The 25,273-nt window shown below is 33.4% G+C and overlaps 3 protein-coding genes across 3 annotated transcripts; 1 reads left to right on the top strand and 2 right to left on the bottom strand.

Moving 5' to 3' along the window:
- Window positions 1-1,489: 1,489 nt before the first annotated feature.
- Window positions 1,490-5,670, bottom strand: CAT9 (cationic amino acid transporter 9). Its single transcript, XM_016338700.3, has 8 exons — window positions 5,260-5,670; window positions 4,283-4,689; window positions 4,005-4,181; window positions 3,402-3,626; window positions 3,138-3,314; window positions 2,587-2,814; window positions 2,179-2,268; window positions 1,490-2,047 (listed from the first exon to the last, which is right to left on the bottom strand). The coding sequence occupies exons 1-8, from the start codon at window positions 5,501-5,503 to the stop codon at window positions 1,904-1,906; spliced, it is 1,692 nt and encodes a 563-aa protein (XP_016194186.1). The 5' UTR covers window positions 5,504-5,670; the 3' UTR covers window positions 1,490-1,903.
- Window positions 5,671-6,656: 986 nt separating this feature from the next.
- LOC107637246 (uncharacterized) lies at window positions 6,657-10,927 on the bottom strand. Its single transcript, XM_088485070.1, has 6 exons — window positions 10,794-10,927; window positions 10,169-10,323; window positions 7,538-9,361; window positions 7,239-7,443; window positions 6,997-7,136; window positions 6,657-6,913 (listed from the first exon to the last, which is right to left on the bottom strand). Exons 1-6 carry the CDS (start codon window positions 10,925-10,927, stop codon window positions 6,762-6,764), a joined length of 2,610 nt encoding a protein of 869 aa, XP_088341196.1. The 3' UTR covers window positions 6,657-6,761.
- A 9,569-nt stretch (window positions 10,928-20,496) lies between these two features.
- LOC107637244 (uncharacterized) lies at window positions 20,497-21,791 on the top strand. Its single transcript, XM_088485069.1, has 3 exons — window positions 20,497-21,087; window positions 21,224-21,355; window positions 21,648-21,791. The coding sequence occupies exons 1-3, from the start codon at window positions 20,497-20,499 to the stop codon at window positions 21,789-21,791; spliced, it is 867 nt and encodes a 288-aa protein (XP_088341195.1).
- The last annotated feature ends 3,482 nt before the right edge of the window (window positions 21,792-25,273 follow it).

Genomic DNA, 25,273 nt, shown 5'->3' with positions numbered 1-25,273 from the left:
CATCACATTGTCTATTTAAGCATATATCGATGTCTCTCTTAAGGTTTTATATATAGGGTAAAGTACTAAATTAGTCTCCTACATTTTGGGCGTAATCCTGTTTTGGTCCTTAAAGTTTAAAGTGTCTTATTTGAATCCAAAAAAGTTTTATTTAGCTTCAATGTAGTCCTACATAACAATAGTACAAGAACAAGGTCGATAATCTTAAGAACAAGTACTCCATGCATCAAACATTTATTTATCATTCTCTTTAGTTCTATAGAAAATATTTCATTTAAATTGTAAGAAAAATGATAAATAAATGTATTAATGCATCCACTGTTGATTTTGTGCCCCTGTAACTTGTACTTGTTCTCCATATTATCGACCTTATTCTTGTACTGCTGCCACGTAGGATATTCCGTTAATTATTTAATTTTGATCTCATGGTGAGACTATATTGAAGCTAAATAAAACTTTTTTGAATTCAAATAAGACATTTTAAACCTTAAAGACCAAAACAGAATTACGCCCTAACGTAAAAAACTAATTTAATACTTTTTTTTTTATTAAAACTAATATTAAAAAAATGGTTTACATAAAATTTGGAAAGACAAAAATATTGTCCTTTCTGATATAGAACAATCTGATCATTTTAAACTCTATTTGATTTTTTAAGTAAATTACCCATATAATAAATTTAATAATGATAAAGGTATTGTGTATTATTTTGGAAGAATAGAAAAATTAAATATTTTTTGTTCAGTAATCTTGATACGAGAGATATGGAAGTTGTGATAAAATTTTAGGAATTAAAAAATTATTAGAAATAGTCATAATGTAAGATTATCTCAAATTCATTCTATAAAAAAAATATAAAACAAATTTGATGAATTTAAAGGATATTCAATAAATATGTATTACTTTTTATTAAGTCATGTGTGCACATTTTGAACTAAAATCCCAAAAAACTTGTATGCTATCCGTAACCCACTAACGTTGGCCCTGTATCTTAGTCAACCATCTTCACTTAATACTACCTCACTCCCAAATGGTGCATAAACATTGATCATTTTCTCATCTTTGTCTAACCAATCAAGAAGTGTTATCCAATTCTCACTCTTGCTATATATTCTTTTAAGTCTAGTGAGGGTGGACAATAACCCAACTGGAATAACTGGTTTCCTGCAGAGATCTTGAAAAAGTTTTGTCAAAGAATGCATCAACAAAAGCAAGAGCATCTGAAAACCCAGACTTAGTTGAATGTTTTATTTGTACTCATTCTTGTGATCATCCAAGAGCATCATTACCATTAATCAAAAGGCATATTAGTGGCTCTCTTCAAATAAATCACAAGAGCGCAAACAAATAAAATTCTTGTTAATAAAATAAACAACTCTTCTGCTAATTCAATTATTTCTCTAACTCCTCAATCATCATATGTTCATGACTATATATTTGACCACCAAAATAGTAATGTTTCAATTGCAGATTAAGAGAGACAAGCTTATGAGTAATCTTTCTAACTGTTACATTGACTGAATTATAACACTAGTAGAAGACTAGAAATGCACCTTATACATTGAAGATTCTTATTACAAACTTTACCCACATATTCATCATTTATATAAAGTGGGCATTCCTTTCATGATTTGCTACATTCATTGGTTACGTCCCCAGTCAAAAGAAAGAAATAGTTGGTGCTCCACTCTGTTACATGTTCGACACTTCACCAATTGCAAAAAAAAATCTACTTATGATTGCAGACAATAATGACCTATAAAACTAAGTGTCGAACACTAAATGGATCGGACCATAAATTTTTTTGTTTTTTTGGGAGCACCCAAGAATCTATCCCAAGAGGGAAAAAGTCAAAGAAAGTGATAGATACAACATTAGCCCCAACCCAAAGTTCTCCTAAGACTCATTGAGCTTCATCCTCTGGTGCCCGGTGATACATGATGGTATCTGCTGCATTGGGATCAGCATGATACTGGCCATAGATGGCATAAACACCAACCATGACAAGACTTAGAACCACAAATCTCACCCACGCTTCATGATGTAACTGTAAATGGAAGAAATGCATCAATTATATGCCACTTTTACTACATAAAATAATCAACTATAACCTTTTCACAGAGGTAATATTTTAATTTTACTGACTTTTCAGAAACATCATGGTTTCATGAGGCATACCTGAGCAAATAAGAATATATTAAAAAAGATGCAAAGGCATGGCAGAAGGGGAACTCCAGGGCAAGAAAATCCTGGCGCATCTGAATAAGCCTGGGATAGAAAACAATGGAGCAAAACAGAATTAATGGGAGGAAAAACAGAACATCTAAATACAACAAACACATTAGTGAATTTCACAATTTCTAATGTTATGAAGACCAAGAAGTATAACTCATGACTGTTACATTGCTTTTTCTTTTTGGTGAGTTTGACTCATTCCACTGAAATTATGTTGTAACTTCGTTGTATTTGCAGGAAACAACACAACACATAATTCCAGGTTCCTTTCCCCCAACAACTAAAATAAAATTTTATCGAAACACTGTCTCTGACTATTAATAAAATATAATATTCCAAAAGAACAAGCACCTGGCGGATAAGAAGAGCAGCAGAAGCACCTACTGCAACAAGTATAGCTAGAATCATAAAAATAGGTGAGGCATCATAACGGAATAAGAGCCCAGTAGCAAATCCACAAGCGGCAATAGCAACGAGGCAAATTACACCCTCCTGCTTAGCTGAAGTTGATAATTGACTATTTGTCCTATCTTTCCAGCGAAGTACTACAACACATGCCGAGACAACTGAATAGCCAGTCTGAAATAAGAGAAAATATGGGATGAACTGTATTAACTAGCATAGACCACTGAGCAAAATTCCACTTTTCCTTAGTTATAGACATAAGTAACAATTTAACAAAGTGTTGCTATGGTGCAAAGCAACTTTCAATGAAGAGTGCAAATTGTTTTTTTAACGATGGAGGAGAAAAAAATAAAAAAAATAGCACTCTTCTCACAAATTCAATTACAATATTCCCTCTTTACCCAACTTCACTTTGTACCAAAGAAATTTCCTTTAACAAAACATTCATACACTGATTTGGTTCACACTCTCAGGACCAACAAATTAGAAACACTTACCAGTGTACCAACAGAGAGAATGTGTGAAAGCATTGTTACGTTCAATAGTCCAGCCAAAACACTGGCAACACATCCAACCCAGACCTGTGAATGAATAGGAGTGTGCCGTTTGGAGTTAACTCTGGCAAATATCGAGGGTAGTAAACCATCCCTGCCAAGCCCGAGATACAACCGAGACTGCTCATCAAAAACATCCAATCACTTACATTAGCACTTGCCTCAAAGCACTTCAATCAGCTACATCATAATTCAAAAGTGATTCACCTGAACGTAGAGACCAACAAGGAGTGTTGTTGTAAGTCCAGCAATGGCACCAACACTAATCAGAACAGAGACAAATTTTAATCCTTTAGATGTAAAAGCTTCAGCCAAAGGAGCATCTTCTCCAAGATACATGTATGGGACCATCCCCGTAATAACTAAGCATACTCCAATATACAATGCAATACAAACTAAGAGGCTTCCAATTATGCCTATTGGCAAATCCCGCTGAAATATCACAAAGATAAAAAGATAGTTGGTGAATTGATTTATGAGAATAGAAGAGGAGAAAAACTTTGAATGGAATACAAGACTTTCAATTAGTTGCAACAGATGCATATATTATTCTGTGATAGTAGCTTTGTTACACAGATATACAGCAGTACAAGCACATTTACAAAATGACCTGTTCTTATTGGCAATGATGATATCAATGATTATTCGTATTAGTCATAGTAGTAATAAAGCATTAAAGCAACAGTGGCAGTAACTATTTAAAACAAAATCAAATACATACTATCTAATGCCTCTACATCCGGTAAAAGATATGACATCTAGCAAATTCACAACTCACTGGAGCAATTTTCAAGTCGCAAGATAAAATACCTGCGGTCTCTTAGATTCTTCGGCAGAATTGGCAACTGCATCAAATCCAACATAAGCAAAGAAGACTACAGTAGCTCCAGTAAATATGCTTTTTATGCCATTCGGAGCAAAGGGAGACCAGTTGGAAACATCAACCTCAAAAGCTCCAACAAGAACGACAACTATAACAATGACTATCTGCAACAAACAGTAAATAATTTCTGATTCTCTTCTCATTCTAACCCAAAGATTAACACGGCTTAATATATAATGTGGTAACTGGTAAGATGGAAAGGAACCTTGGTCACTGTCATGAATGCATTCACAGCCGATGATTCTCCAACACCCCAGCAAAGAATCAGAGTGAGAAGAATTAGGAGAATTGGAGCCAAGACATTGATGGACAGAACTTCCCCAATGTCCTGACCATGTCCAATCCAGTCTGGAATGTTATCTTTCAACACAGGGAAGAGCTCTAGAATTGACACCACATAGCTTGCCAGGCTTCTTGCTATGCTAGCTGCTCCAATATGATAGTCAAGCATTAATTGTGCAAAAACAAGGAAAGCAGTGATCTCATTAAAAGCCGTGTATGTGTATAGATACGCTCCTCCGACAACAGCAGGGAAACGAGAAGCTAGCTCGGCATAACAGAGTGCATTTACAACACATGATGCTCCGGCAAGTATAAAACTGATTGTTACTCCTGCATTACAAAAGCAAACATTGAATAAGGCCACTACAAGATAAACCTTACATCCAAGACCAGGCCTCACTTCCAAATATTATGATATTCAAAGACCAATGCTAAGCTACACCGCCAATCCTCCTCCCCCTACCCTAGAACTTGAACCTCCAATATACCCTCCCAATCCCCAAAAAGAAGTGCTACTCCTCCTAATTCGCAATATCTGTCAGCTTTGGAATTTTAGAACATTCATAACTAAATGTATCTAGATACAAACAGTATCCGGATACAGTTGATGAATGCACCAAGCCTCTAAAATGATAATTGATAAACATTGTATTATGGAACTTTGTCTTGCATGTTTGCAACAATAAACACAAATAAAAAACTTAGGATGAATCTATCACAGCTCAAATCAAATTATTGTCAAGTGAACTTCATAAATAGGTGTGTGCCATAGTAATAGTAATCACTAAAAGCTAGATGAAATTTCAAACAGCTATTGTTTCAATTTTTTAGCGTTTCATAAGAAAGCAACAAGCTCAGCTACATCAAATAAATAATAAAAATTAAAATTGGAAGGCATACCGGGTCCAGCGTCACGGGCGACGGTGCCGGTGACGACGAAGATACCGGCGCCGATGGAAGCACCGATCCCGAGGAGGACTAGGTCGAGGACTCCAAGGCGGCGGGAGAGACCCCGGCCGTTGCTTTCAGCGGCCGCCTTCTCCGCCGGAGAGACGAGGCGCTTTGATCGGAGCGCCGACGACCAGAAACCGGACCAGCCGGAAGAGGCGGAGGAGGAGGAAGGTGCGCCACCACCAGTTCCCATAGTGAATGGAGAAGAGGAGAGAGAACGTTTCTGGATTTAGAGTGACAAACACCGAAATGATTAATGAACGCATTGTTGAAGAAAAGAAAAGTACGGCACGGTAACAACAAACAAAAAAAACGTCAACGAGTCTGAAACCCAGTTTTTTTATTGGAAATAAATTGTTTTTGGGTAAACAAATATAACAAAATTAAAAGGAAAATAAAACTCTAAATTTCTAGTATTCAATTAAAAAATTCATAAAAACTGAACAAGTTATAGTTAATTAACAATAACATTACTGTTATAATAAATAACAATTTTATATTGAATTTAAATCAGTGACTTCTTCTATATAATACCTTTAATTAATTAATTAATTATGATATGTATGGTATTTAAGATAATTTCTCTTACTATTTTAAACCTACAATAATACATATTAATTTTGTTAAACAAATTTTAACATGGAAATAATTTTAAAACATTTGTTCGCGTAGTTTAAATTTTAATTACTACAGAAATGAATACTTTGTAGCTGCGTTGTTTGAAAAGAAAAAATGGTGTGACATGGGACCAGGTTGAATCCAAGTTAACTAGTTAGCATGGAGTCCAAAAGCGTGACATGTGAGATAATCTTCCTGTGGTTGTGGTTGTGGATCTCCATACGTAGATATTAGATACATACATACACATATCTAAGTTTGACTTGCCTCAAAACCCATTATATACTAAAATAATTTAATAATATGAAATAATTTACAATGAGTTAAGTACTTCTTTCGTTTACAAGGTTGTAAAAATTAAATTTGTCTTTGATTTTTTTTGTTATTAAAATTATTTTGAAAATTACAAAATTTTATAAAATCATCCTTTATTATTTTTTTGACTAAAATATTCTTAGTCTTAAATTCTTCTTCATCTTCAGAAACCCTTCAATTTCACCAAACCTTTCCTCTATTTCTCTTTTCACCAAGGTTCAGAAAACCGGACCGGTCATCAAACCGTTCTAGTCACTGGTTTACTGGTTTACTGGTCTAACCGGTTCAACCGATAGTTCAACCGGAAAAACCGTTTTAGAGTAGAATAATAAATAAATTATAAATACACATCCTAAAATATAATTATAGTCTGATACAAATTTTAAAATATCTTCAAAATTAAAAACACTACATAAAATATCATCAACCAAATACATATGATCTTATCAAAATCCAAACTCAAAAGTTAAATAGTAATAAAAGCATATGTAAATATTAAATCCCAACATCATGGTTTATCAATTATCAAAATCCGCAAGAACTTGTTGCAAATCTGCTTCGGTGGGATGATCTTCACCATCATTCCCACCCTGATCAGCAGAAGAAAGAGATGCAGCATAAAGACCACTACTACCACCGCCACTTTGATATAAATCAGCATCAATTTCACCTAATAAAATAGAAATGTTATCATTATATTATAAACTAGCAACATTCTAATAAATCATTAGAAACTAAATATACTATACTCACGCAATAAGTCATCCACATTACTAGGAAGATCAGGCTCTTTCTCTACAACCTCTTCAGTCACCCAGAAGTCAACTTGACTGATACTTTCATAATCAATTGGATCATGTTGTGTCTTTTGCTTTCTTTTTTCTTTTTCCTTCCTAACAAGTTAAATACAATATATGGAGATTTAATAATTTACAAATTTATTATGATAAAGATTACAAATGAAACAATATAGTATTTCATGAAACATATATTACCTGGATTTAAGACGCAAATTATAGGTAACATAAACAATGTCATTCAGTCTATCATGCTCCAATCTATTTCTTCTTTTTGTATGAATCTGGTCAAAAAGGCTCCAATTTCTCTCACACCCAGAAGAAGCAGATGCTTGGCTAAGAATGCGAACAGCTATCTTTTGTAGACATGGAGCAGAGCCTCCGAATAACCTCCACCATTCATCTACCAATTATAAAACCATAACATATTATAAGATATTAATTAAGAACATAGGAGCATAAAACAAGTTAAAACAAATATTCAACCATATTCTTACCAGGCTTAAGTTCAGATGCAGCTGGAATAACTTCTTGTCTATCAAAACTTTCCTTCCGATCTCTATATAAATGTATTTCTTTCATTGCATGAACTGAATCCAAATTGTTACACTTGCAATACAAGGTAACAAGATCAAGCAAACCTCGCATAACATCAGGTGCTTCTTTATAATTTTCATTAAAAAAGAATTTAGGATTCAGGAAGTAAGCTGCCGCATGAAGATCTTTCTTCAAATGCTTGTCCCATCTTGAGTTGATAATATCTGTGTACGGCTGATATGCAGTCTTGGATTGCCTAAACATCTCCTTAATTGCATCTTTTGCCCTTAGCATTCCTTCATAAACATACCCCAAAGATGGGGGGTCATCAGCATCAACAACCCTCAGCAAGTAAATCAGAGGGCTCACAAGTTTACATACAGTAAAGCAATCGTCCCAAAATTTGGCATCCAGAATAATAGCATTCACAGCTCTACCAGTAGCACTCCTTCCTAATTTGTGATCAGTGAAAATTGAATCTACAACCAATTGTTGCAACTCCTTTTTACGGTCAAAGATGCTCTTCAATGTAATAAACACAGTTGCAAACCGGGTTGCACCAGGACGTACAATTTCTCTCCACTTAGGTCTTTCTCTTAGCCAAGATAAGAAAACCATATGATTGTACACAAATACTGTGATCTTTGAAGCACGAATTGCAAGGTTAGAAATATGCGCCATGCTGCTTATATCTTTTAAAATAAGATTAAGGCAATAAGCAGCACATGGTGACCAATAGATATTATCATATTTTCTATTGATAAGCCTACCAACAGCAACATAATTGGCCGCATTGTCAGTCACAACATGCACAATATTATTTGGGCCAATCCATTCAATCACCTCAGAAAATAAAGTACACAAGTGTGAAGCATTTTTTACCATACTGGAAGCATCTACTGATTTCAGAAAGCACAAACCTTTAGAACAATACACCAAGAAATTGATTAACGTTCTTTGTCTTTGATCTGTCCAACCATCAGCCATGAGGGTACATCCAGTTTCCTTCCATACACTCCTATAACTATCAACTAGCATTTGACTTTCTCTTTTAAGATCAGCCAACAAATGAACCCTTAACTTATCATAAGAAGGCCCCTTATAACCAGGTCCAATACCAGCAACACCATCCAACATATCTTGGAAATATGGCGACATCACAGCATTAAATGGAATTTTACAATCCAAAAGCCACCGAGCAAATCGTTTATCAACCTCGTGTATCGCCTCTTTGTTTTGCATAACACTTTTAATACTTGGTTGAGCTCCTGGAGTTGTTCTTGGTGCAAACATAGGAGGAATGACTTTGGCTTTTTTCTTTGGATCGCCTCCAACTCCTTGCTGACTCGAGGTACGCTGCTGTTCCTGTTCTTCTTGAGCTATTGCCTCATCACCACCCTCTTCACCAAAACTTTCTTTTCTTTTCTTTTTGCTGGCCTGAATATCTTTCAACAAACTTTCCATCTGTTTTTCCACATCATATGGAACTTTAGGACATTTTTTCACGTCTCCAGTCATCTTTGCTAGATGTTTCTTCATCCTGTGAATTCCACCTCCATTGAAACCTTGTAGACAAAATAAACATTGATATTGTGGTTTTCCATTCACGTGTTGTAGAGCAACATATTTCCAAGCTAAATCTGTTTTTCCCCTAAGGTTAGAAGAACCTTGTGAATGACTATCGTTAGCAGCATCATTCGGAATAGGAGTATCGGCAGGCATGTTATTATTCACAGAAGCATTGTTATCAGCAGTTGCTTCTTGGTTAATACTATCTTCCATAACTGAAATTAATAAAACATGTATAAAATAGAAATTGACCAAACACAAATTGACCAAACACAGCCACTTACTTTTCAGATTATTAATTTCTTATGCTAATTGCTAACCAACAAACAGTCAAATAGAAATTGAGCAGAGGAACGAAGTTCACAGAAAATGCACAGTTCACAAAGAACAAGTTCACAGGAATTGAAATCAGAAATTGAAATCAGAAAATGCACAGAGCAAGTTCACAGAAATTGAAAAGTTCACAAATGAAGTTGAGCTGAAAATAGAAGACCAGCCAGCTTAACATTCATATTTTTTATTTTTTATGCTCAGCAGCAAACAGAAATTGAGCCGAGGACCAAACACAAATTGACCAACAAATAGAAATTGTGCAACAGAGAGGAATTAAGCTACAAAATAGAGCAGAAATTGAGCAGAGGACCAAATACAAATTGACCAAACACAGCCACTTACTTTTCAGATTATTAATTTCTTATGCTAATTGCTAACCAACAAACAGTCAAATAGATATTGAGCAGAGGAACGAAGTTCACAGAAAATGCACAGTTCACAAAGAGCAAGTTCACAGGAATTGAAATCAGAAATTGAAATCAGAAAATTAAGCCGAGGTCTAACTGTCTAAGTTCAGTTCACATTGAGGACAAAGAGAAAGAGAACATGAGCAGAGGTCTAAGTTCAGTTCAGTTCACAGAAAATTAAACCGAGGTCTAAGTGCACAGAAATTGAACAGTTCACATCGATGGAAGAACATGAGCAGAGGCGAAGGACAAAGAGAAATGAGCAGAGGACGAGTCACTCACCTGGGGTCAATGGAGGGCTACCGGTGTTGATTGTTAAGGACCGCCGATGAGAGGCTACTGCTGCTGGTCTTGAGACTTGAGAAGATGAAGACAATCGAGTTTGAGGGCTACTGGGCAGGAACCAGGCGACGATGGAGATTGGAGGGTTGCTAGAGCTGAGGATGGCAACACCACGGGGGCGAAGGATGGCGACAGGGGGCTATGGTTCAGGCAGCGCCGCTAGGGTTCTTCTTCTCCATTGGAGATGATTCAGATGATGATTGATGAATGAATGGGGTCGGGGCTCGGGGGAAGAAAGGGGGTGGGGTGCTCCACGGGCGGGTCGGGTCGGGTTTGTTTTTTTTTTTTTTAAACGTAAAACGGCGTCGTTTAGCGTAAGCTGCGTAACCGGCCGGTCACCGGTTCGGTCCAACCGGCTGGTTTTTGACCAGTTTGCCGGTTCCTAAACGGTTCTTCTCTTCGCGGTTTTCAGATAAGGACCGGACCGCTTGCAGCGCCGGTTCGCGGTTAAACCGGTCGAACCGGCCGGTCCGGTCCGGTTTTCAGAACATTGCTTTTCACAACAACCACAACTCACTCTCCCACCATCCCATTCACTTCCACCCCCTAGCCGTCGTCGCCGTACCGGAGAACATTGAGGAGCTCAGCATCAAGATCTCTGGTCTCACCTACCCCTCTCTCTCTCTTTCTCTCTCGTTTTCTAAGCTCATCGCCGCCGCCGCCAAGGCCCGTCAATTTCGTCGCGCTTATTGTCGTCATTGAAGACTTTGGCCTCTGATGGTACGGTTTTAATAACATCTCAAAGAAAGCCGAAACTCAGATCCAAACTTCCCCTTCAAACTTGGCCTCTCTCTCTCGTTGTTCCCTTCTCCTCAGTTCGACAACGACAACGATGGTCTTGCTCAACCTCTTCTCCTTCTTCGATTCCTCTCTCTCTCTCTCTCTCCCTTTTTGTGTTTTGATTCTCTCTGTTCTACTTCTTCAAAGGCAAACGTATTAAGCATCAGATCTGGTTGCTTCTAAAAGGTCTTTGACAAGAGTAAAGTCATCAGCTTTATTGCTCCATGCGTGAGGGAAAGTGCGTGTTGGATATTTTGGGGTTTGTTTCGAAGAAAAGTGCTCCATCGACTTCTACTGTCTTCTGTCTTTTGTTGTTACAAAGAAAAATATTGTGTTTTTGGTTTGAATGGTACAAAATACAAAAAAAAAACATTGTGTTTTATGGTTTGTTGTTATTGCAATACCTCTGTGTTTTATTTCTTGGATTTTAGCCAAATGTTTCCTCCATTTTTTCTTCCTTTTACTTGATTTCCTAGATTTCAATTTGTTCTTCATTCTTTTATTTTTTCTAATTTTCTTTCTTCTATATCATTTTGGTTAGACTCAGGAACGGATCCAGAAATATTATTCTGGAGGGGCGAATAATATATATAATATTAAAAAATTATACAAAAAATTATATAATGTAAAATGTATTACAAAAATATATCGATAGAGAATATATTTTAAAGTACAAAAAATATGTATGTACTTTTTATTAACGAAGTGGTTGATTCTTCGTATCATAAAATTTATCGATAACTGAATCTGTGTCAAAATTTTCAGCAATTTTCTTTTCAATATAATTAAAAACAATTAACAAGAAATTAACCTTTCATTTTGTTTATGAGTTATTCTTTACAATATTCATGGCTAAAGAAAATCTCTCTGTTGTAATAGTTGAAACTGAGAGAATTAATACCAAATGAATCAAGAAGGACGCTCACAAGAAGAAAAAAAATCCACTTTATAAGATTTGAAAAATTTTATTTAATTAAAAAATATTAGTAATAATATATTTTCAGATTTTTTTAATATTGTTACTTTTTTTAGATATTATAAATCATTAATATTTAGGTTAGGCTAGATTTTTATTTATATTAGACTAAATACTAAATAAATTTTAAAAAAACTTAAATCATACTTAATAACTTATTACTATTAATTTTTTTAAAAGTTGGGGGTGAGGCCTCCACTCGCCCCCGTATGTCCGTCCCTGTCACCACTAATCCCCAACCCCTTCTTCATTATCACTGAGCCTCTTACTCTCTCTTTTTCTCCCAGACTCCTGCTCTCCCTCATCACTAACACCTAACCACATCAACAAGCCAGCAACAATCACAAAATAAATAAAAAATCCAACAACAGCAACAATCACAAGTCTAAAAGAACGGACATACGGGGGCGAGTGGAGGCCTCGACCCCCCAATTTTTTTATAAAAAATTAATAGTAATAAGTTATTAAGTATGATTTAATTTTTTAAATTTATTTAATATTTACTCTAATATAAATAAAAGTCCAGCCTAACCTAAATATTAATGATTTCTAATATCTAAAAAAAGTAACAATATTAAAAAATCTAAAAATATATTATTACTAATATTTTTTAATTAAATAAAAATTTTCAAATCTTATAAAGTGAATTTTTTTCTTGTGAGCGTCCTTCTTGATTCATTTGGTATTAATTCTCTCAGTTTCAACTATTACAATTGAGAGATCTTTTTTAGCCATGAATATTGTGAAGAATAACTCATAAACAAAATAAAAGGTTAATTTTTTGCTAATTGTCTTTTAATTATATTGAAAAGAAAATTACTGAAAAATTTGACACAGATTCTATTATCGATAAATTTTATGATTCGAAGAATCGACCATTTCGTTAATAAAAAGTACATACATATTTTTTATACTTTAAAATATATTCTCTATCAATATATTTTTGTAATACATTTTACATTATATAATTTTTTGTATAATTTTTTAATATTACATATATTATTGGCCCCTCCAGAATAATATTTCTAGATTCGTCCCTGGTAGTGAGGGCAAAATAGTCTAAAAAATATTGTTTAAGACAAAAAGATTATTTTATAACGTTTTGTAACTTTGAAGATGATTTTAATAACAAAAAAAGATCAGGGACGAATTTGATTTTCACCCCAAACTTTAGGGATGAAAAAAGTACTTAACCCTTATTATTATTATTTGAAGACACTTTTTCTTCTGTCAGATATTTTAAATTTGATTATCTTATTATTTGTTTATAATATATATTTGTTATTTTCTTATAAAACTAAAAACATATAATTTAGTTTATTTTATTAAAAATGTTTTTTTTATAATCATTATAAGTATACATAAATTAGTATTGGTTGTTTGATTGATTCAAATAATGGCTAATTTTTTTTTTTTTTTGCATATAAGACCAAATTTGGTGTAACGTAGGGTTATGGAATTTAGGGGAGTTTTACACAGTTGTGACGGCAATTATGTGATGAAAAAAATTGGACTGTCCGATTTTTTGCAGTTGAGAGGGTACAAATCGGACCGTTCGATTTGTAGTTGAAGGATGTCTGTTTGCAAAGAAATCGGACCAACCGATTTCAAAGCTTGAAGACAAAAATTTGGCTGGACAATGAAATCGGACCCATTGATTTCTGTGTTTCTAATTTTTTTTGCGGGCCTTTCCACTAATCGGACTGTCCGATTTGAGTGGTCAAAAAAATTTGAATCATGAAGAAAGTGGTTGGACGGTCCGATTTAGGTTTATATATATACCCAACCCAAAACTGAGGAAGTGATATCTGAGGTTTGGCAGTTTTTTCTTAGTAACTTGCGACAACATGTTGTGACACGTGATGGTGTGAGCCTTATCTCCGATCGGCACAATTCCATCAAGTTAGCTATTACTCATAGTAACGGAGCTTGGTCTCCTCCCAGAGCATTCTACATGTTTTGTATCAGACACATAGAATCCAACTTCTTGAGGAAGTTCAAGGCTCCGTATCTACAGAAGCTTATCTTCAATATCGGTATGATAGTTACTATTACAGTTATTCTTTAACCCAGTTATTATACTGAACGTTGTTTTTACTGTCCTTCTTGCAGATCATTCAATGCTCTCCTAAAGTGAGCAAGACTACGATATCTTTAGGGCCGATCAGCACGCTCCCAGTTACGCCACTTGACATCAGACAATTTGTTAATTAACTTTTATCAATCAAATTTAAAAAACAGCGTGCTACACTTTTTCAAAGCATATAGTAATTAAATTTACCTATTTGTAATCGGAAAGAGTCGAGAATTGCCAGGAATCGGCGCAAGAAATGGTAGACGGTTCCAAGCCCAGGTAAGTAAAAGTGTCAGTGCACCATCAATCTCCTTACAGTCGACACGAGTTGCCCTATACAACGCTCTATACAGGTGTGATAGGCATGCCGATCCCCAACTAAACTGTATGATCTTAGTAAAATTACAGAATAACGGTAGAAACTTCCAGTGCACCGTTGCCCCAGACTTATCTCTAAACATAACGGTCCCAAACAATAACATTATGTGACACTTCACGTACCTCTGAATGTGAATATCATCAGCCAACACTAAACGATCCTTCAATCCTCGAAACCATGTCAACTTGATGAAACTTCCTCTAAAGTCCGCCTTCCTAGGTGCAACACCAAACTGATTTAAGCATTCAGCCTCTAACGCCTCATAACTACTGAGTGTCGGTCCTGTAACTGGCAGATCATTCATCGGAAGACCAAGAATTATCGCCGCGTCCTCCAGCGTCACAGCACACTCACCAATTGAAAAATGGAATATGTGAGTCTCAAGGCGCCATCTCTCGATCAAAGCATTAACCAATGCCGACTGATATTGGACAACTCCAATATGTGAAACGTGATAAAAGCCGATGTCCCGTAAATGCCCCTCCACTATTGGATTGTACGGATCCGACGGCATGTAGTGGTCACATTGCAACATCCGTGAACCCTACAAAACATAGCCATATACCACATTAAACAAATGTAACCTTCTTTAATTAACAAATTAAATTTGTATAGAAATAATAATAATAATAATAATAATAATAATAATAATAATAATAATAATAATAATAATAATAATAATAATAATAATAATAATAATAATAATAATAATAATACATTAATTATGTCATTTTCAACCATTATTATATTAAAACAATTTTAAAATTTATACTTCTAACATAACAAACCATCTCAAGTAACTATTCTATTCTACTCTAACAACACACAATAATAAATCATTAATCATTTATTAAATATCTATATTACACTCATAATAAAAATAAGAGAACAACTAGGAAACCAAAAGTATATCAACCAAAAATCAGCCAAAATGTGTTTGAGTTCCATGAAAAATCGAGTTTTAATTTGTGCTCCGTGATCTCAGGAGCGGTTTTCAAACATATTAATCAAAAAGTGATTTTAATTAAACGGTTTTGTTTACTTTTTGGCTGGTCACATTTTGGTTCCATATACTTTTCCTAAAAATAATTAGTTCAATAATTTTGCTATATCTCCTATATTATACTCATAATAATTATTTATTGTCATACCTTAATACAAATTATTACTACAATAAATTTATTACTAACAATTAATACTACTAAATTTATTTATTATCAAACCTATAATCTTAATAAAAATTATTACTATATTAATAACAACTTATAGTATTTAATTTATTATTACACGTATAATCATAAAAACTTTATTACTGCAATTAATAACAATTAATATTAATTATTTTATTATCATTCATACCTACACATTTTAATAAAAAAATTTACCACAAAATAATTGATAACAATTAATTTATTATCATACGTCTAATTATTATTACTACACTAATCTCTAACATTATCACTATAATTTATTATATTATTACTAATCTCTAACATTATTGTAAATCCTGCAAAATTAGCGAATAATTAGTCAATAAATTAAATTTTAATAAAAAAATTAGAAATATAAATATTATATTAAATTAAGATAGAACTCATCAAAACAAGAATTTTGACACAAATTTCAAAAAATTTGGCCCAAAATTGAGCCGAACAAACCGAACTGAACCCGAACCCGAACCCGAACCCGAACGGGCCCGTGGACCTAACCAACTCACTTACTTAAGTTAGCCTCAGCTCACTTCTCTCTCTTCTGCATGCAAGAACTCTGGAATCCAGCAAGAGACGAGGAAGAACATTTCCAAGGTTCCAAACCCTTGACATTGACTTAAATCCACGTAACTTTTCGCTCCGAGCTCCGTTCGCTGCACCATTTGTGGCCATGCGTCCGTGGCGTTGAGCTCTACAAAGTCTGGTACATTGTAAGGTAAGAAAGTCATATTTTCTTTCTCGATTTCCTTAGTTTTAGTTTCAAAAATTCATGTGCAAAGATATTGAAAATTTTTAAATTTCGGTGTTTAGGATCAAATTAACTTGGTGGACTTGCCGAGTCTTGTCCTAATTTTTCGTTGGTAAGGTGAGAATCCTAGAATCCTAGTTAATTCATTGATTAGGTATTTTGGATATTAAATTTTGGGTATAAATGTGTTATATTTGTGTTAGGTGTGTATGTATGTATGATATGAAGTCTTTGGAGCTATTGGAAGCTTAGTTAGAAAATTGGTTAGTGCTAGAATTGGACTTCGGTATGGAAGGCTTGCGAGGTTGTCTTGGGTAATACGTGAAAATCGGCCAAGGTATGGTTTAGGTTTCACGTATATAATATATAATGTTTTGTGAAGACTTAGCCTAGTTGACTTGAAGATATGAATGAATGTATGAGCATGTAAATTAATTAGTACTTAATGATAAATGATGAGTTTTTACTTGACTATTGATGTTGGAATTGGGCTGTTAAATGATGACTTATTTGTGCTTGTAAAGTAGGAAAAGGAATGAACATGAGTTTGTGGTGGTATGTTGGTGTATGTTGTGACTAAAGTCATGAGAATTAGGCATGAAACTATGTACATATTAATGTACAATTAATTGAAGCAGGTTGTGAATGACTTTGGTAAAATAAATGGTACGTGGCTATGCCAATTATATGTAATGGAAGTGTGACTTGAGTTTGGGTTAATAAAAATTAAGGTTTGGAGCTTTTATGTAAAATTGATTTTTGGCCGAACTTCGGCGAAGCATAACTTGGCTTCCGGACCCCCAAATGATTTTAAATTTATTTTATATGAAAATTGGGTCCGTGAAGTTTATGGAAGAAAAAGGATTGGAAACGAAATAGGGTCCCAAAATTAAATTATGTAGTTTTTTATTCAACAAAACTTTTGGAAAAACGTACTTCCACGCGTATAGGGGGCCCACGCGTACGCGTGACCTGGGGTTTGCGTACGCGTCTAGCTTCTCGTGACGTGACCAACTCTTTTAGGTTGGGATTCACGCATACGCGAGCAAAGATTTTTCACGCTCACGCGTACGCGTGGCCCTTGTTTTAGCAAATCTAGTTTTTGAATTTTAAACCTATTTTTAAACTTCTAAACCTCTATTTTCACTTCTTTGGTTCTAGATTTTGCTAGTAAGCCTAGTGATGAGATGGAACTAGGAAAGAGTGGTAACTTGGGGGTGAAACAAGGTTGAAAAATGATGAATTATGTATGAAAAATGTAGAGAACTGAAGTATATGTGATGCCATGGTTGTAAAGGATGATTATGCATTGGTTATAGATGATTATAAATAAATTATAATGATAATGAAATTGAAATTGATTGTGATGTGCCTCCGGATAAGACGCAGTAGTGTTAACCACTTGCTCCAGGTAAGAGGCGAGATTGCTGAGTAAGATGCAGTGGTGTATCCACTTGCTCCGGTTAAGAGTTCGAAACTTCGGGTAAGATGAAAGGGTGGAATTCTGTCGCCGCTTGCTTCAGGTTGAGAGCTATACGCCACCTGGGTAAGAGGCAGGGTGAAGCTATCCCCTGCTTCGGATACGCAGGTAAGATGCAAGGGTTGCGGCGTTATCCCACTTGCTCCGTATTTGGTGTACTGTCCACGGTTAGCTACCAGGACATGTCAGGCTGGCTAAGTAACTGACAATTGATATCAACAGCCATAGAACAGACATGTATCATAAGCATATTGCTTGAATTTCTTGTTGATGCTCTAATTGGGAATGCCTGTGTGACTTTCATATGCTTACTTGTACACGTGCTACTTGCATTACTTGTATCCTAATTGTATTTGTTATTGTCTGCTTGCTTGTCTATGTGATTATACTGGTGATGGAGGTTTTGGAGGAAAGAGGACGATGGAGGGTTAGGTTAAAGTATTTGGTTAAGTTTAGGAATCCTTAGAAAACCACCCTTATTTATGGTTTCAGTTTTAATTCTTAAGTTTATAATCTGAATGTCGGCGTTCTAGGATTGCCTCTGGCATTCCCAGGACCTTATATCTTATGTGCGTGGCACCTTTACCATGCTGAGAACCTCTGGTTCTCATTCCATACTGTGTTGTCGTTTTTCAAATGTAGATCGAGAGGCACCTCGGTAGGCATCTGGAGTTTCTGCGGCGAAGTTGTTTACTGTGAGGTTTCCTTTTGTTATTTTGATATTATTATGTATAAATTTATAGTTTTTCCTCTTGTGTATAAGAATGCTTTGTTTATGTACCTCTTAGAGGTTTTATGGAGAACTAGGGTTTATGTATGTACATTTTGGGACTTGGGGCTATGTGTATATATACATAAATATTCTCCGGCCAGCCTTAGCTTCGCAGGCTGAGTTAAGAGCTTGTTATTTTGTACCCTTGATCTTCTACTCTTATCTTTTGTATAATTATGTTAGTGGACTTTAGATTTCTTCGCATGCAAGTAACCACGTTTTCTTAACGTTGCGCCTTTATATTTTGTGATTTTTGCTTTACATTTTCATCAAGACTCCTTGTATATTAAATCCTTTCAATTATTATACTATATATATTTTATTTTAGAGGTCGTAGCACCTCGCAACCTCTATTTTACATCCTAGGTGTAAAGCTTTGTGTGATAGGTGTTACAATTATCACTATTATCTTAATTAAATCAAAATATTTAAAAATTAGTACTATACTAATCTCTAACATTATCACTATTATCTTAACTAAATCAAAATATTTAAACATTAGCACTACACTAATCTCTAACACTGTCACTATATTTTATCACTACTAACTTCTAATATTATCACTATATTTTATCACTACTAACTTCTAATATTACCACTATTATTTTAATTAAATCAAAATATTCAAAAATAAAAACTTACATAATTAAGATGATCAAGATAATTGGTAATGTGGAGTTTCGGACGATTGACGTCTTTTACTCTCCTTCTCCTTGGCATTGTTGAAGGCTGGTGATCCAATTTTTTTTTTCAAACCTTGGATTTCATCATCAATGGAGGTTGAAGATGGTGGGGTTGGAGAATGTTAGAACGAAAGTGAGAGGGGTGAAAGGGATGAGAGGATTTCGGGCTATACAAGCAGGAGGGAATGGGATGGTTGCATGGCTGATGCGTGGCTTGCTGGTGCACAAATCGGACGGTCCGATTTGTGTACCTGCCAAGCTTTAAATCGGACCGTTCGATTACCATTCTTAAATCGGACCGTCCGATTGCTTGATCAAAGTCATCACACGCCGGTGAATCCCCATGCACTCCCATAAGCTGGTTATACTCCATACTTCTCCCAATATTAAAATTAAAAAAGTGTCAAATAATAGTAATAATATTAAATATATTTATTGCTAATGTAAAAATTTTATTTATCTTTACTATTTTAAAATTAATCATTAAATATATAAAATCTTAAATTAAATATTTTTAAAACAAGTTAAAATATTTTGTATTATTAAATAAAATATTAAAATAAAAAATTATTACAGAAATAAATATTATTTTATATTATTATTGTTTAAATCAATCACAATTTTTATTAATTATACACATAATTATACTTATCATTAAATGGTATTTTTGGTCAAATAATAAATTAAAGTACATATCATTTTAGTTTTGTAATATACATTTTATAAATAAAGAAGAAGAGAATATTATTTAAATATCTTGAAAGAAAAGGAGTATCATTTTATCAATTATCTCTTATTATCATTATTATTATTATTATTATTATTATTAGGAATTAGGAATGAAGTGGCGAGATGTATATAATTAAATAAAAATGACCGTACAGAATTGACCTAAAATTTAAATACAAGAATAAAAATGGAAAAAATAAAAGCGAGCTAAATTATATTCCAACTAACCCGCCAAAAACCGTTAGATTTAAAAGCCTTCACAACGTTGCTTTTCTTCCTCGCCCTCTTTATTATATTTGTCACAACCAAACCTTCATTCATTCTCACAGAGAGAGAGAGAGAAAGAAAGAAAGAAAAAACAGAAAAAAAAAAATAAAAAGAAGAAGAAGAAGAAAGAGATCGAAAAAGCTCAAGAAACTGATTCAAGAAAAAAAAAATGGAAGGAGAGCATAACCTTCATCATCAAGAACAAGAACAACAAATATCCACCGAGTTGCTCCGACTCAGAGACTCACTTCAACCCATTGACCTCTCCTTGCTCCAACACAACAACCCCGCCGCCGTTCGTGTCCCAACTCCGGCCACCGCAAGTGGTGTATGCCAGTTCCACCACCACCACCCCAACCAGCAATGCGGCGCCACTACTCCTTCCGGCTCCAATTCAATGAAACGGCCCTCGCCGGACACCTCCTCCGCCGAACGGAGGTCTAAGAGGCACTTCTGGGATCAAGATAGCCCCGACCTTCAAGGATTCTCCTCCGTTTCGCTTCCGATGAGCATTGCCGCCCTCACCGGAAACAGCTCCGACGGCCACCCGGTTCTCCGCCGCTGTGTTTCCGACCCTACTAAGCCTCCAACTTCGGCGAAGGGTTTTTCCGGATCATCGCCTGCGGCAGGCACTGGTTCCGGGCTGCCACCACTGCCGCCGAGTCTGAGGAGGACTGTGTCTGATGTCACTCCTTCGCCGCCGAAGATCTTGTCTCGCTCATTGAGCTCTGAAGAAACCACCACTCCAGATTTTTCAATGGTAAATTTCAAGAACATGTTTTTTCTTGAAAAAAGTTTCTGTTTTTACTCTAATTTTTGGGTATGGAATCATGGGGATTTCTTCGTTCTTTCTAAAAAGATTGTTTTTTCTTTCCTTGCTTTCGGTGTGCATGTAGAAGGTACAAAAGATGAAGGAACGCTTTAAAGAGGTTCTGCAATTGTGCCATAAAGCATTGGAATCCGAGGAGGAGGAAGAAGAAGAAGGAGGAGGAGAAAAAGAAGAAGTTGAAGGAAAAGAAAATGAAGAAAAAGAAGAAGAGGGAAAAGTTAGAGGAGGAGGAGAAGAAGAAGAATTCGGAGAGTGTGTGGTTGCTGAAGTCCCACCTCAGGTTTGAATTTGATTTTGATGTGAAGAAACTATGCATAAAGTGTTGTGTTATCTTTTGTGAATTCACCAATATGATTTATATTAAGGCCAGTGAAATGATGCTTTTTGTTGATTTGTTCTTCTAATTGAAGAGCATGGTTAGTAGTGTTTTTAAGGTCAATGCTTCCTTCATTGTCATTTTCAATTATAGCAAGTGTATATTGTTGTTGCAGGACAATGATAATTGGAAAGGAGAAGAAGAAGCTGTGAGTGTAGAGTGGGCTGATAGGTGTGTAAGAATTATTTTTAGGTGCCCTTGTGGAAGGGGTTATGAGGTTCTTCTCTCTGAAAACACATGCTACTACAAGTTGGTCTAGAATGAACCATATGTTGCATTTCATTGTATTTTAGACTAGAACCAATATTGTATATGACTTGAATTTCAACAATCTAGTGAAATTGTTGGGTGCTACTATCTTTGGATTCTTCCAAGGAAATTAATACATTGTACAAATTTTACCCTTATTATTACTCTTGTTAATATGGTTTTGGCCTTGGTGGAATTTGATAATTTTTTGTGCAAAGAAGAACCTCTAAATTGTTATTTATATAGTTGGATCACATGTATAGGTAAATTCTTAGGTATTTTTAAATTGTTATATTTTCACCACTAATAAAAAAATTTCTTTTATATCAATTAAATTAGTGGTGAATCATATATTATTATTTATGACTATGTCTAAGTAATAGTTCACAAATATATAAAAAAAATTTCAATTTATATATATAATTCGGTTGATATTTATTTAAGAAACGAGTAAAATATAACTTGAATTTTGATAATTGATACATGTTAGAACAAAATTTAATGTTTTTCTTTTTTCTACCGTGTGTGAGATAACTTATCACTTTATCAGTCTTGAATCTTGACCACACGTACCTTTTTGGCAGAATGAAAGAACTAATTGACATGAATATTTTCATTTTCATTTGCAAATTGCAAAGAAGCTATGAAAATTGCTAGCATGCAGAAAACGAAAAACTCATAGTTGGTCACCAAAGGTAGAAGACGATTTTTGGTTCTTGTAGAGTTTTCTTTTTTCGTTTTTTTTTCCTTTGGGTTTTTGGGTATGGGCTTTTTTATTCTTTCTCAATGAGTCAATCGTAACAATTCAAGGCTTGTAAACCCAAAAAAAATAACAATTTGTGTCTGAGTTGTTTGTGTTAAAAAAATATGTTTAAATTAAAAAAAAAAATAGATTAAAATTGAATGGAAGAGAATCATTCTACTTTTTGACTAATTTCTTTATACAATAAGAGCACTCACTCAATTTTATTTTTTTACACTATTTTTGGGATAAATTAAAAATTGAATAGAATAAATCATTTTACCTTCTATTCAATTTTCTAATGCAACAACAGAAAGACTCATTCAGTCTTATTTATTTATACGAAACTAAATAGAGTCTTTTTTCATTTCTCTAATCTTTGTCTAACTACTACAATAATTTAAGAGGTATTTATATACATCATATTAGATTAAAGATAAAACCTAAATCCACTAATATAAAGCCTAATTTACTGACTAAATAAATAAAATAAAAATACATGAAATTAAAGTAAACATTCTAATAGTACTTGACAATATTAATCAATAAAAACAAAATAATATTTGTGATCTTCATGTCACATTCTGAAGTATGTATCAATTATCCTTGTGAAATTATTGTTAAATTGATCATAAATTTCTTAAAATATTAGTTGTTAGAAGTATATATTTGATATGAATCGAAAATTTTAAAGACAAATTAAAATAAAATAAAATTTAGGAGTATTTTTTAAATTTTTGACAAATTAAAAAAAGTTATACTTTATCCAAAAAAATATAATCACGTTTTTTTTAATTAAATTAGTTGGATTCTTGAACAACATGGTCCAAATAAGTGCAAGATTTTTTGAAAAGTAAAAAATTGGCAAATATTTGGAATAATTTTCTTCTAGTAGTTTGCTCAGTTCTAGACGTTAGGAGAAAAAAAATATCAATTAATAATTATGATTTACAATGTTATATATTGTGTATATGTGTTTAATTAGATAATTCCAATTCACATTGAACATGTTAAAATACAGAATTTCAATCCATGTGCTTCTCCATCTCTTTGGATAATGAACTTTGGTTGGTGGAAGTGAACATCACCAATTTATGCCGATATAACCTAATTTGACTCAAATCAAAACACATGATCATGATAGGCAGATTAATAATTTAAAGTTTTTGGAAAGACCAAGTTGGTTGAATTATTAATTAATCAAAGTTAACTACGTTTATAGTGAAATTTGTGGGCCAGTGGTAGTGTGAAGTGTGAACCATCACATACAAATTAAATAATTTAACAAAAATATTATTTATATACTAAGATTAATCATTAAAATTAATTATTATGTATTTATATATAAATATATATTATTTAAATTATTTTTAATATATATTTTATATTTTAATATATATTTTATAGTAATAATTAATTTTAATAACTGATTAAATATATACCTAACATAATTGATAATTTAAATATAAAAAAACAGTGTCAAAAGTCAAAACCAATTTAATTAGGAGTTTAGGACTATTTTAATACTACTAGAACTTCTGTCGATTTTAGCCGTCTGTTTTAGTCATACTAGTCAATATTAGTATTAAAATAATTTTAGTTAATTTTTTGTGTCTAGTTTATTTATTTATTTTAATCTCACAGATTTCTCGATCAATGATGCGTTTTATATAAAAGATAAAGTATATATTTAATGATAAGTTCTTCATTAACTTATGAGAATCAATAAAATATAATAGCCATATAGCTAGTGTGAAACAATGAGTATATAACTATTACCATAAGAAAAAATTACTACTATTCAAACTAAGTGCTTGTATGATGTATGTCATTAAATTAATAAAAAAAATTTAATAAAAAAGAAACTTTTTTAAATTTTTAATGTATTTAACAAATTTTTAATAATAAAAATAAAAATATTAAAAAAAATTAAAAAGTATCTTTCTTAAAAAACTGTAATTTATATTTTTTTAAGTTTTTTTTAAAAAAAAAAAGATATTTTTTACATAATAAATGAACAAAAAAATACTTTTATCTTATTTTACCTAAACATAATTGATAAATAAAAAATTTTTTAAATATTTAAAAAAATCTTTTTTAAAAATGGTACACAAACAAACCCTAAACCCCTGTTAAAAAATGTCCATTCCTTCTTAACCTTCTTATGACTCATGCTAATAAAACTTCTATTGTGAAGTTGTAAACATATAACTTCATTGAGATTTTAATTATTATGTATTTGTATTGTCATTTTTTTCTGGGTAGCTTAAATAAATTAAACAAAAGAAAGAAAAAAAAAACAAAAGCCAAAAACGGTCTAAACAGAGGAGCACTCTTGTTTAAGATAACTCTCAAACTTCTCTTAAGAAAAAAGAAGCTCCACTTGATTGAATTATAATTTTATTGTCATTTTTGTCATGGTGTCCGCCATTGTATTTGCATCTTTGATAATCAAACAAAAGTCAATTCGTCAATTTCAATGCATGATATCCCTTATTTTGAGCACCAGATCAATAAACCCAAAATAATTTTGATAATTAGTAATAAGATTAAATGCTTTCACACAATCTGTTTCACAAATAATATTTTGTTGATCCACATTCTAAACTAAGAGATAACCTCACCAAATAGCAAACAATTTCCCTTAAAAAATACTATTACTCTCAATCATTCTCAAACATCTCCTTTGCCAACACCCGTTACAATCTTTGATAACGCAAGCAAACCAACACTATCATCAGAATCAGGAT

Source organism: Arachis ipaensis, chromosome B4 (genome assembly GCF_059453495.1).
Source record: "Arachis ipaensis isolate K30076 ecotype BB chromosome B4, ASM5945349v1, whole genome shotgun sequence".
In the NCBI taxonomy this organism is placed as follows: domain Eukaryota; kingdom Viridiplantae; phylum Streptophyta; class Magnoliopsida; order Fabales; family Fabaceae; genus Arachis; species Arachis ipaensis.
This window is presented reverse-complemented; position numbering and strand designations above follow the sequence as displayed.

What these genes read in the sequence shown, in the direction of transcription:
- LOC107637246 (XM_088485070.1), bottom strand. Translation starts at nt 10,927, where the DNA reads ATGACGACAATAAGCGCGACGAAATTGACGGGCCTTGGCGGCGGCGGC. An exon ending in GAGCTCCTCAATGTTCTCCG is followed by an intron (nt 10,324 to 10,793) that starts GTACGGCGACGA and finishes TGCCATCCTCAG; the next exon opens with CTCTAGCAACCCTCCAATCT. An exon ending in AATTTGCGTCTTAAATCCAG is followed by an intron (nt 7,137 to 7,238) that starts GTAATATATGTT and finishes TTAACTTGTTAG; the next exon opens with GAAGGAAAAAGAAAAAAGAA.
- LOC107637244 (XM_088485069.1), top strand. Translation starts at nt 20,497, where the DNA reads ATGGAAGGAGAGCATAACCTTCATCATCAAGAACAAGAACAACAAATA. An exon ending in CCACTCCAGATTTTTCAATG is followed by an intron (nt 21,088 to 21,223) that starts GTAAATTTCAAG and finishes GTGTGCATGTAG; the next exon opens with AAGGTACAAAAGATGAAGGA. An exon ending in AAGGAAAAGAAAATGAAGAA is followed by an intron (nt 21,356 to 21,647) that starts AAAGAAGAAGAG and finishes TTGTTGTTGCAG; the next exon opens with GACAATGATAATTGGAAAGG.
- CAT9 (XM_016338700.3), bottom strand. Translation starts at nt 5,503, where the DNA reads ATGGGAACTGGTGGTGGCGCACCTTCCTCCTCCTCCGCCTCTTCCGGC. An exon ending in TTGTTGGTCTCTACGTTCAG is followed by an intron (nt 3,315 to 3,401) that starts GTGAATCACTTT and finishes TTTGATGAGCAG; the next exon opens with TCTCGGTTGTATCTCGGGCT. An exon ending in CTGCTCTTCTTATCCGCCAG is followed by an intron (nt 2,269 to 2,586) that starts GTGCTTGTTCTT and finishes TTTCTATCCCAG; the next exon opens with GCTTATTCAGATGCGCCAGG.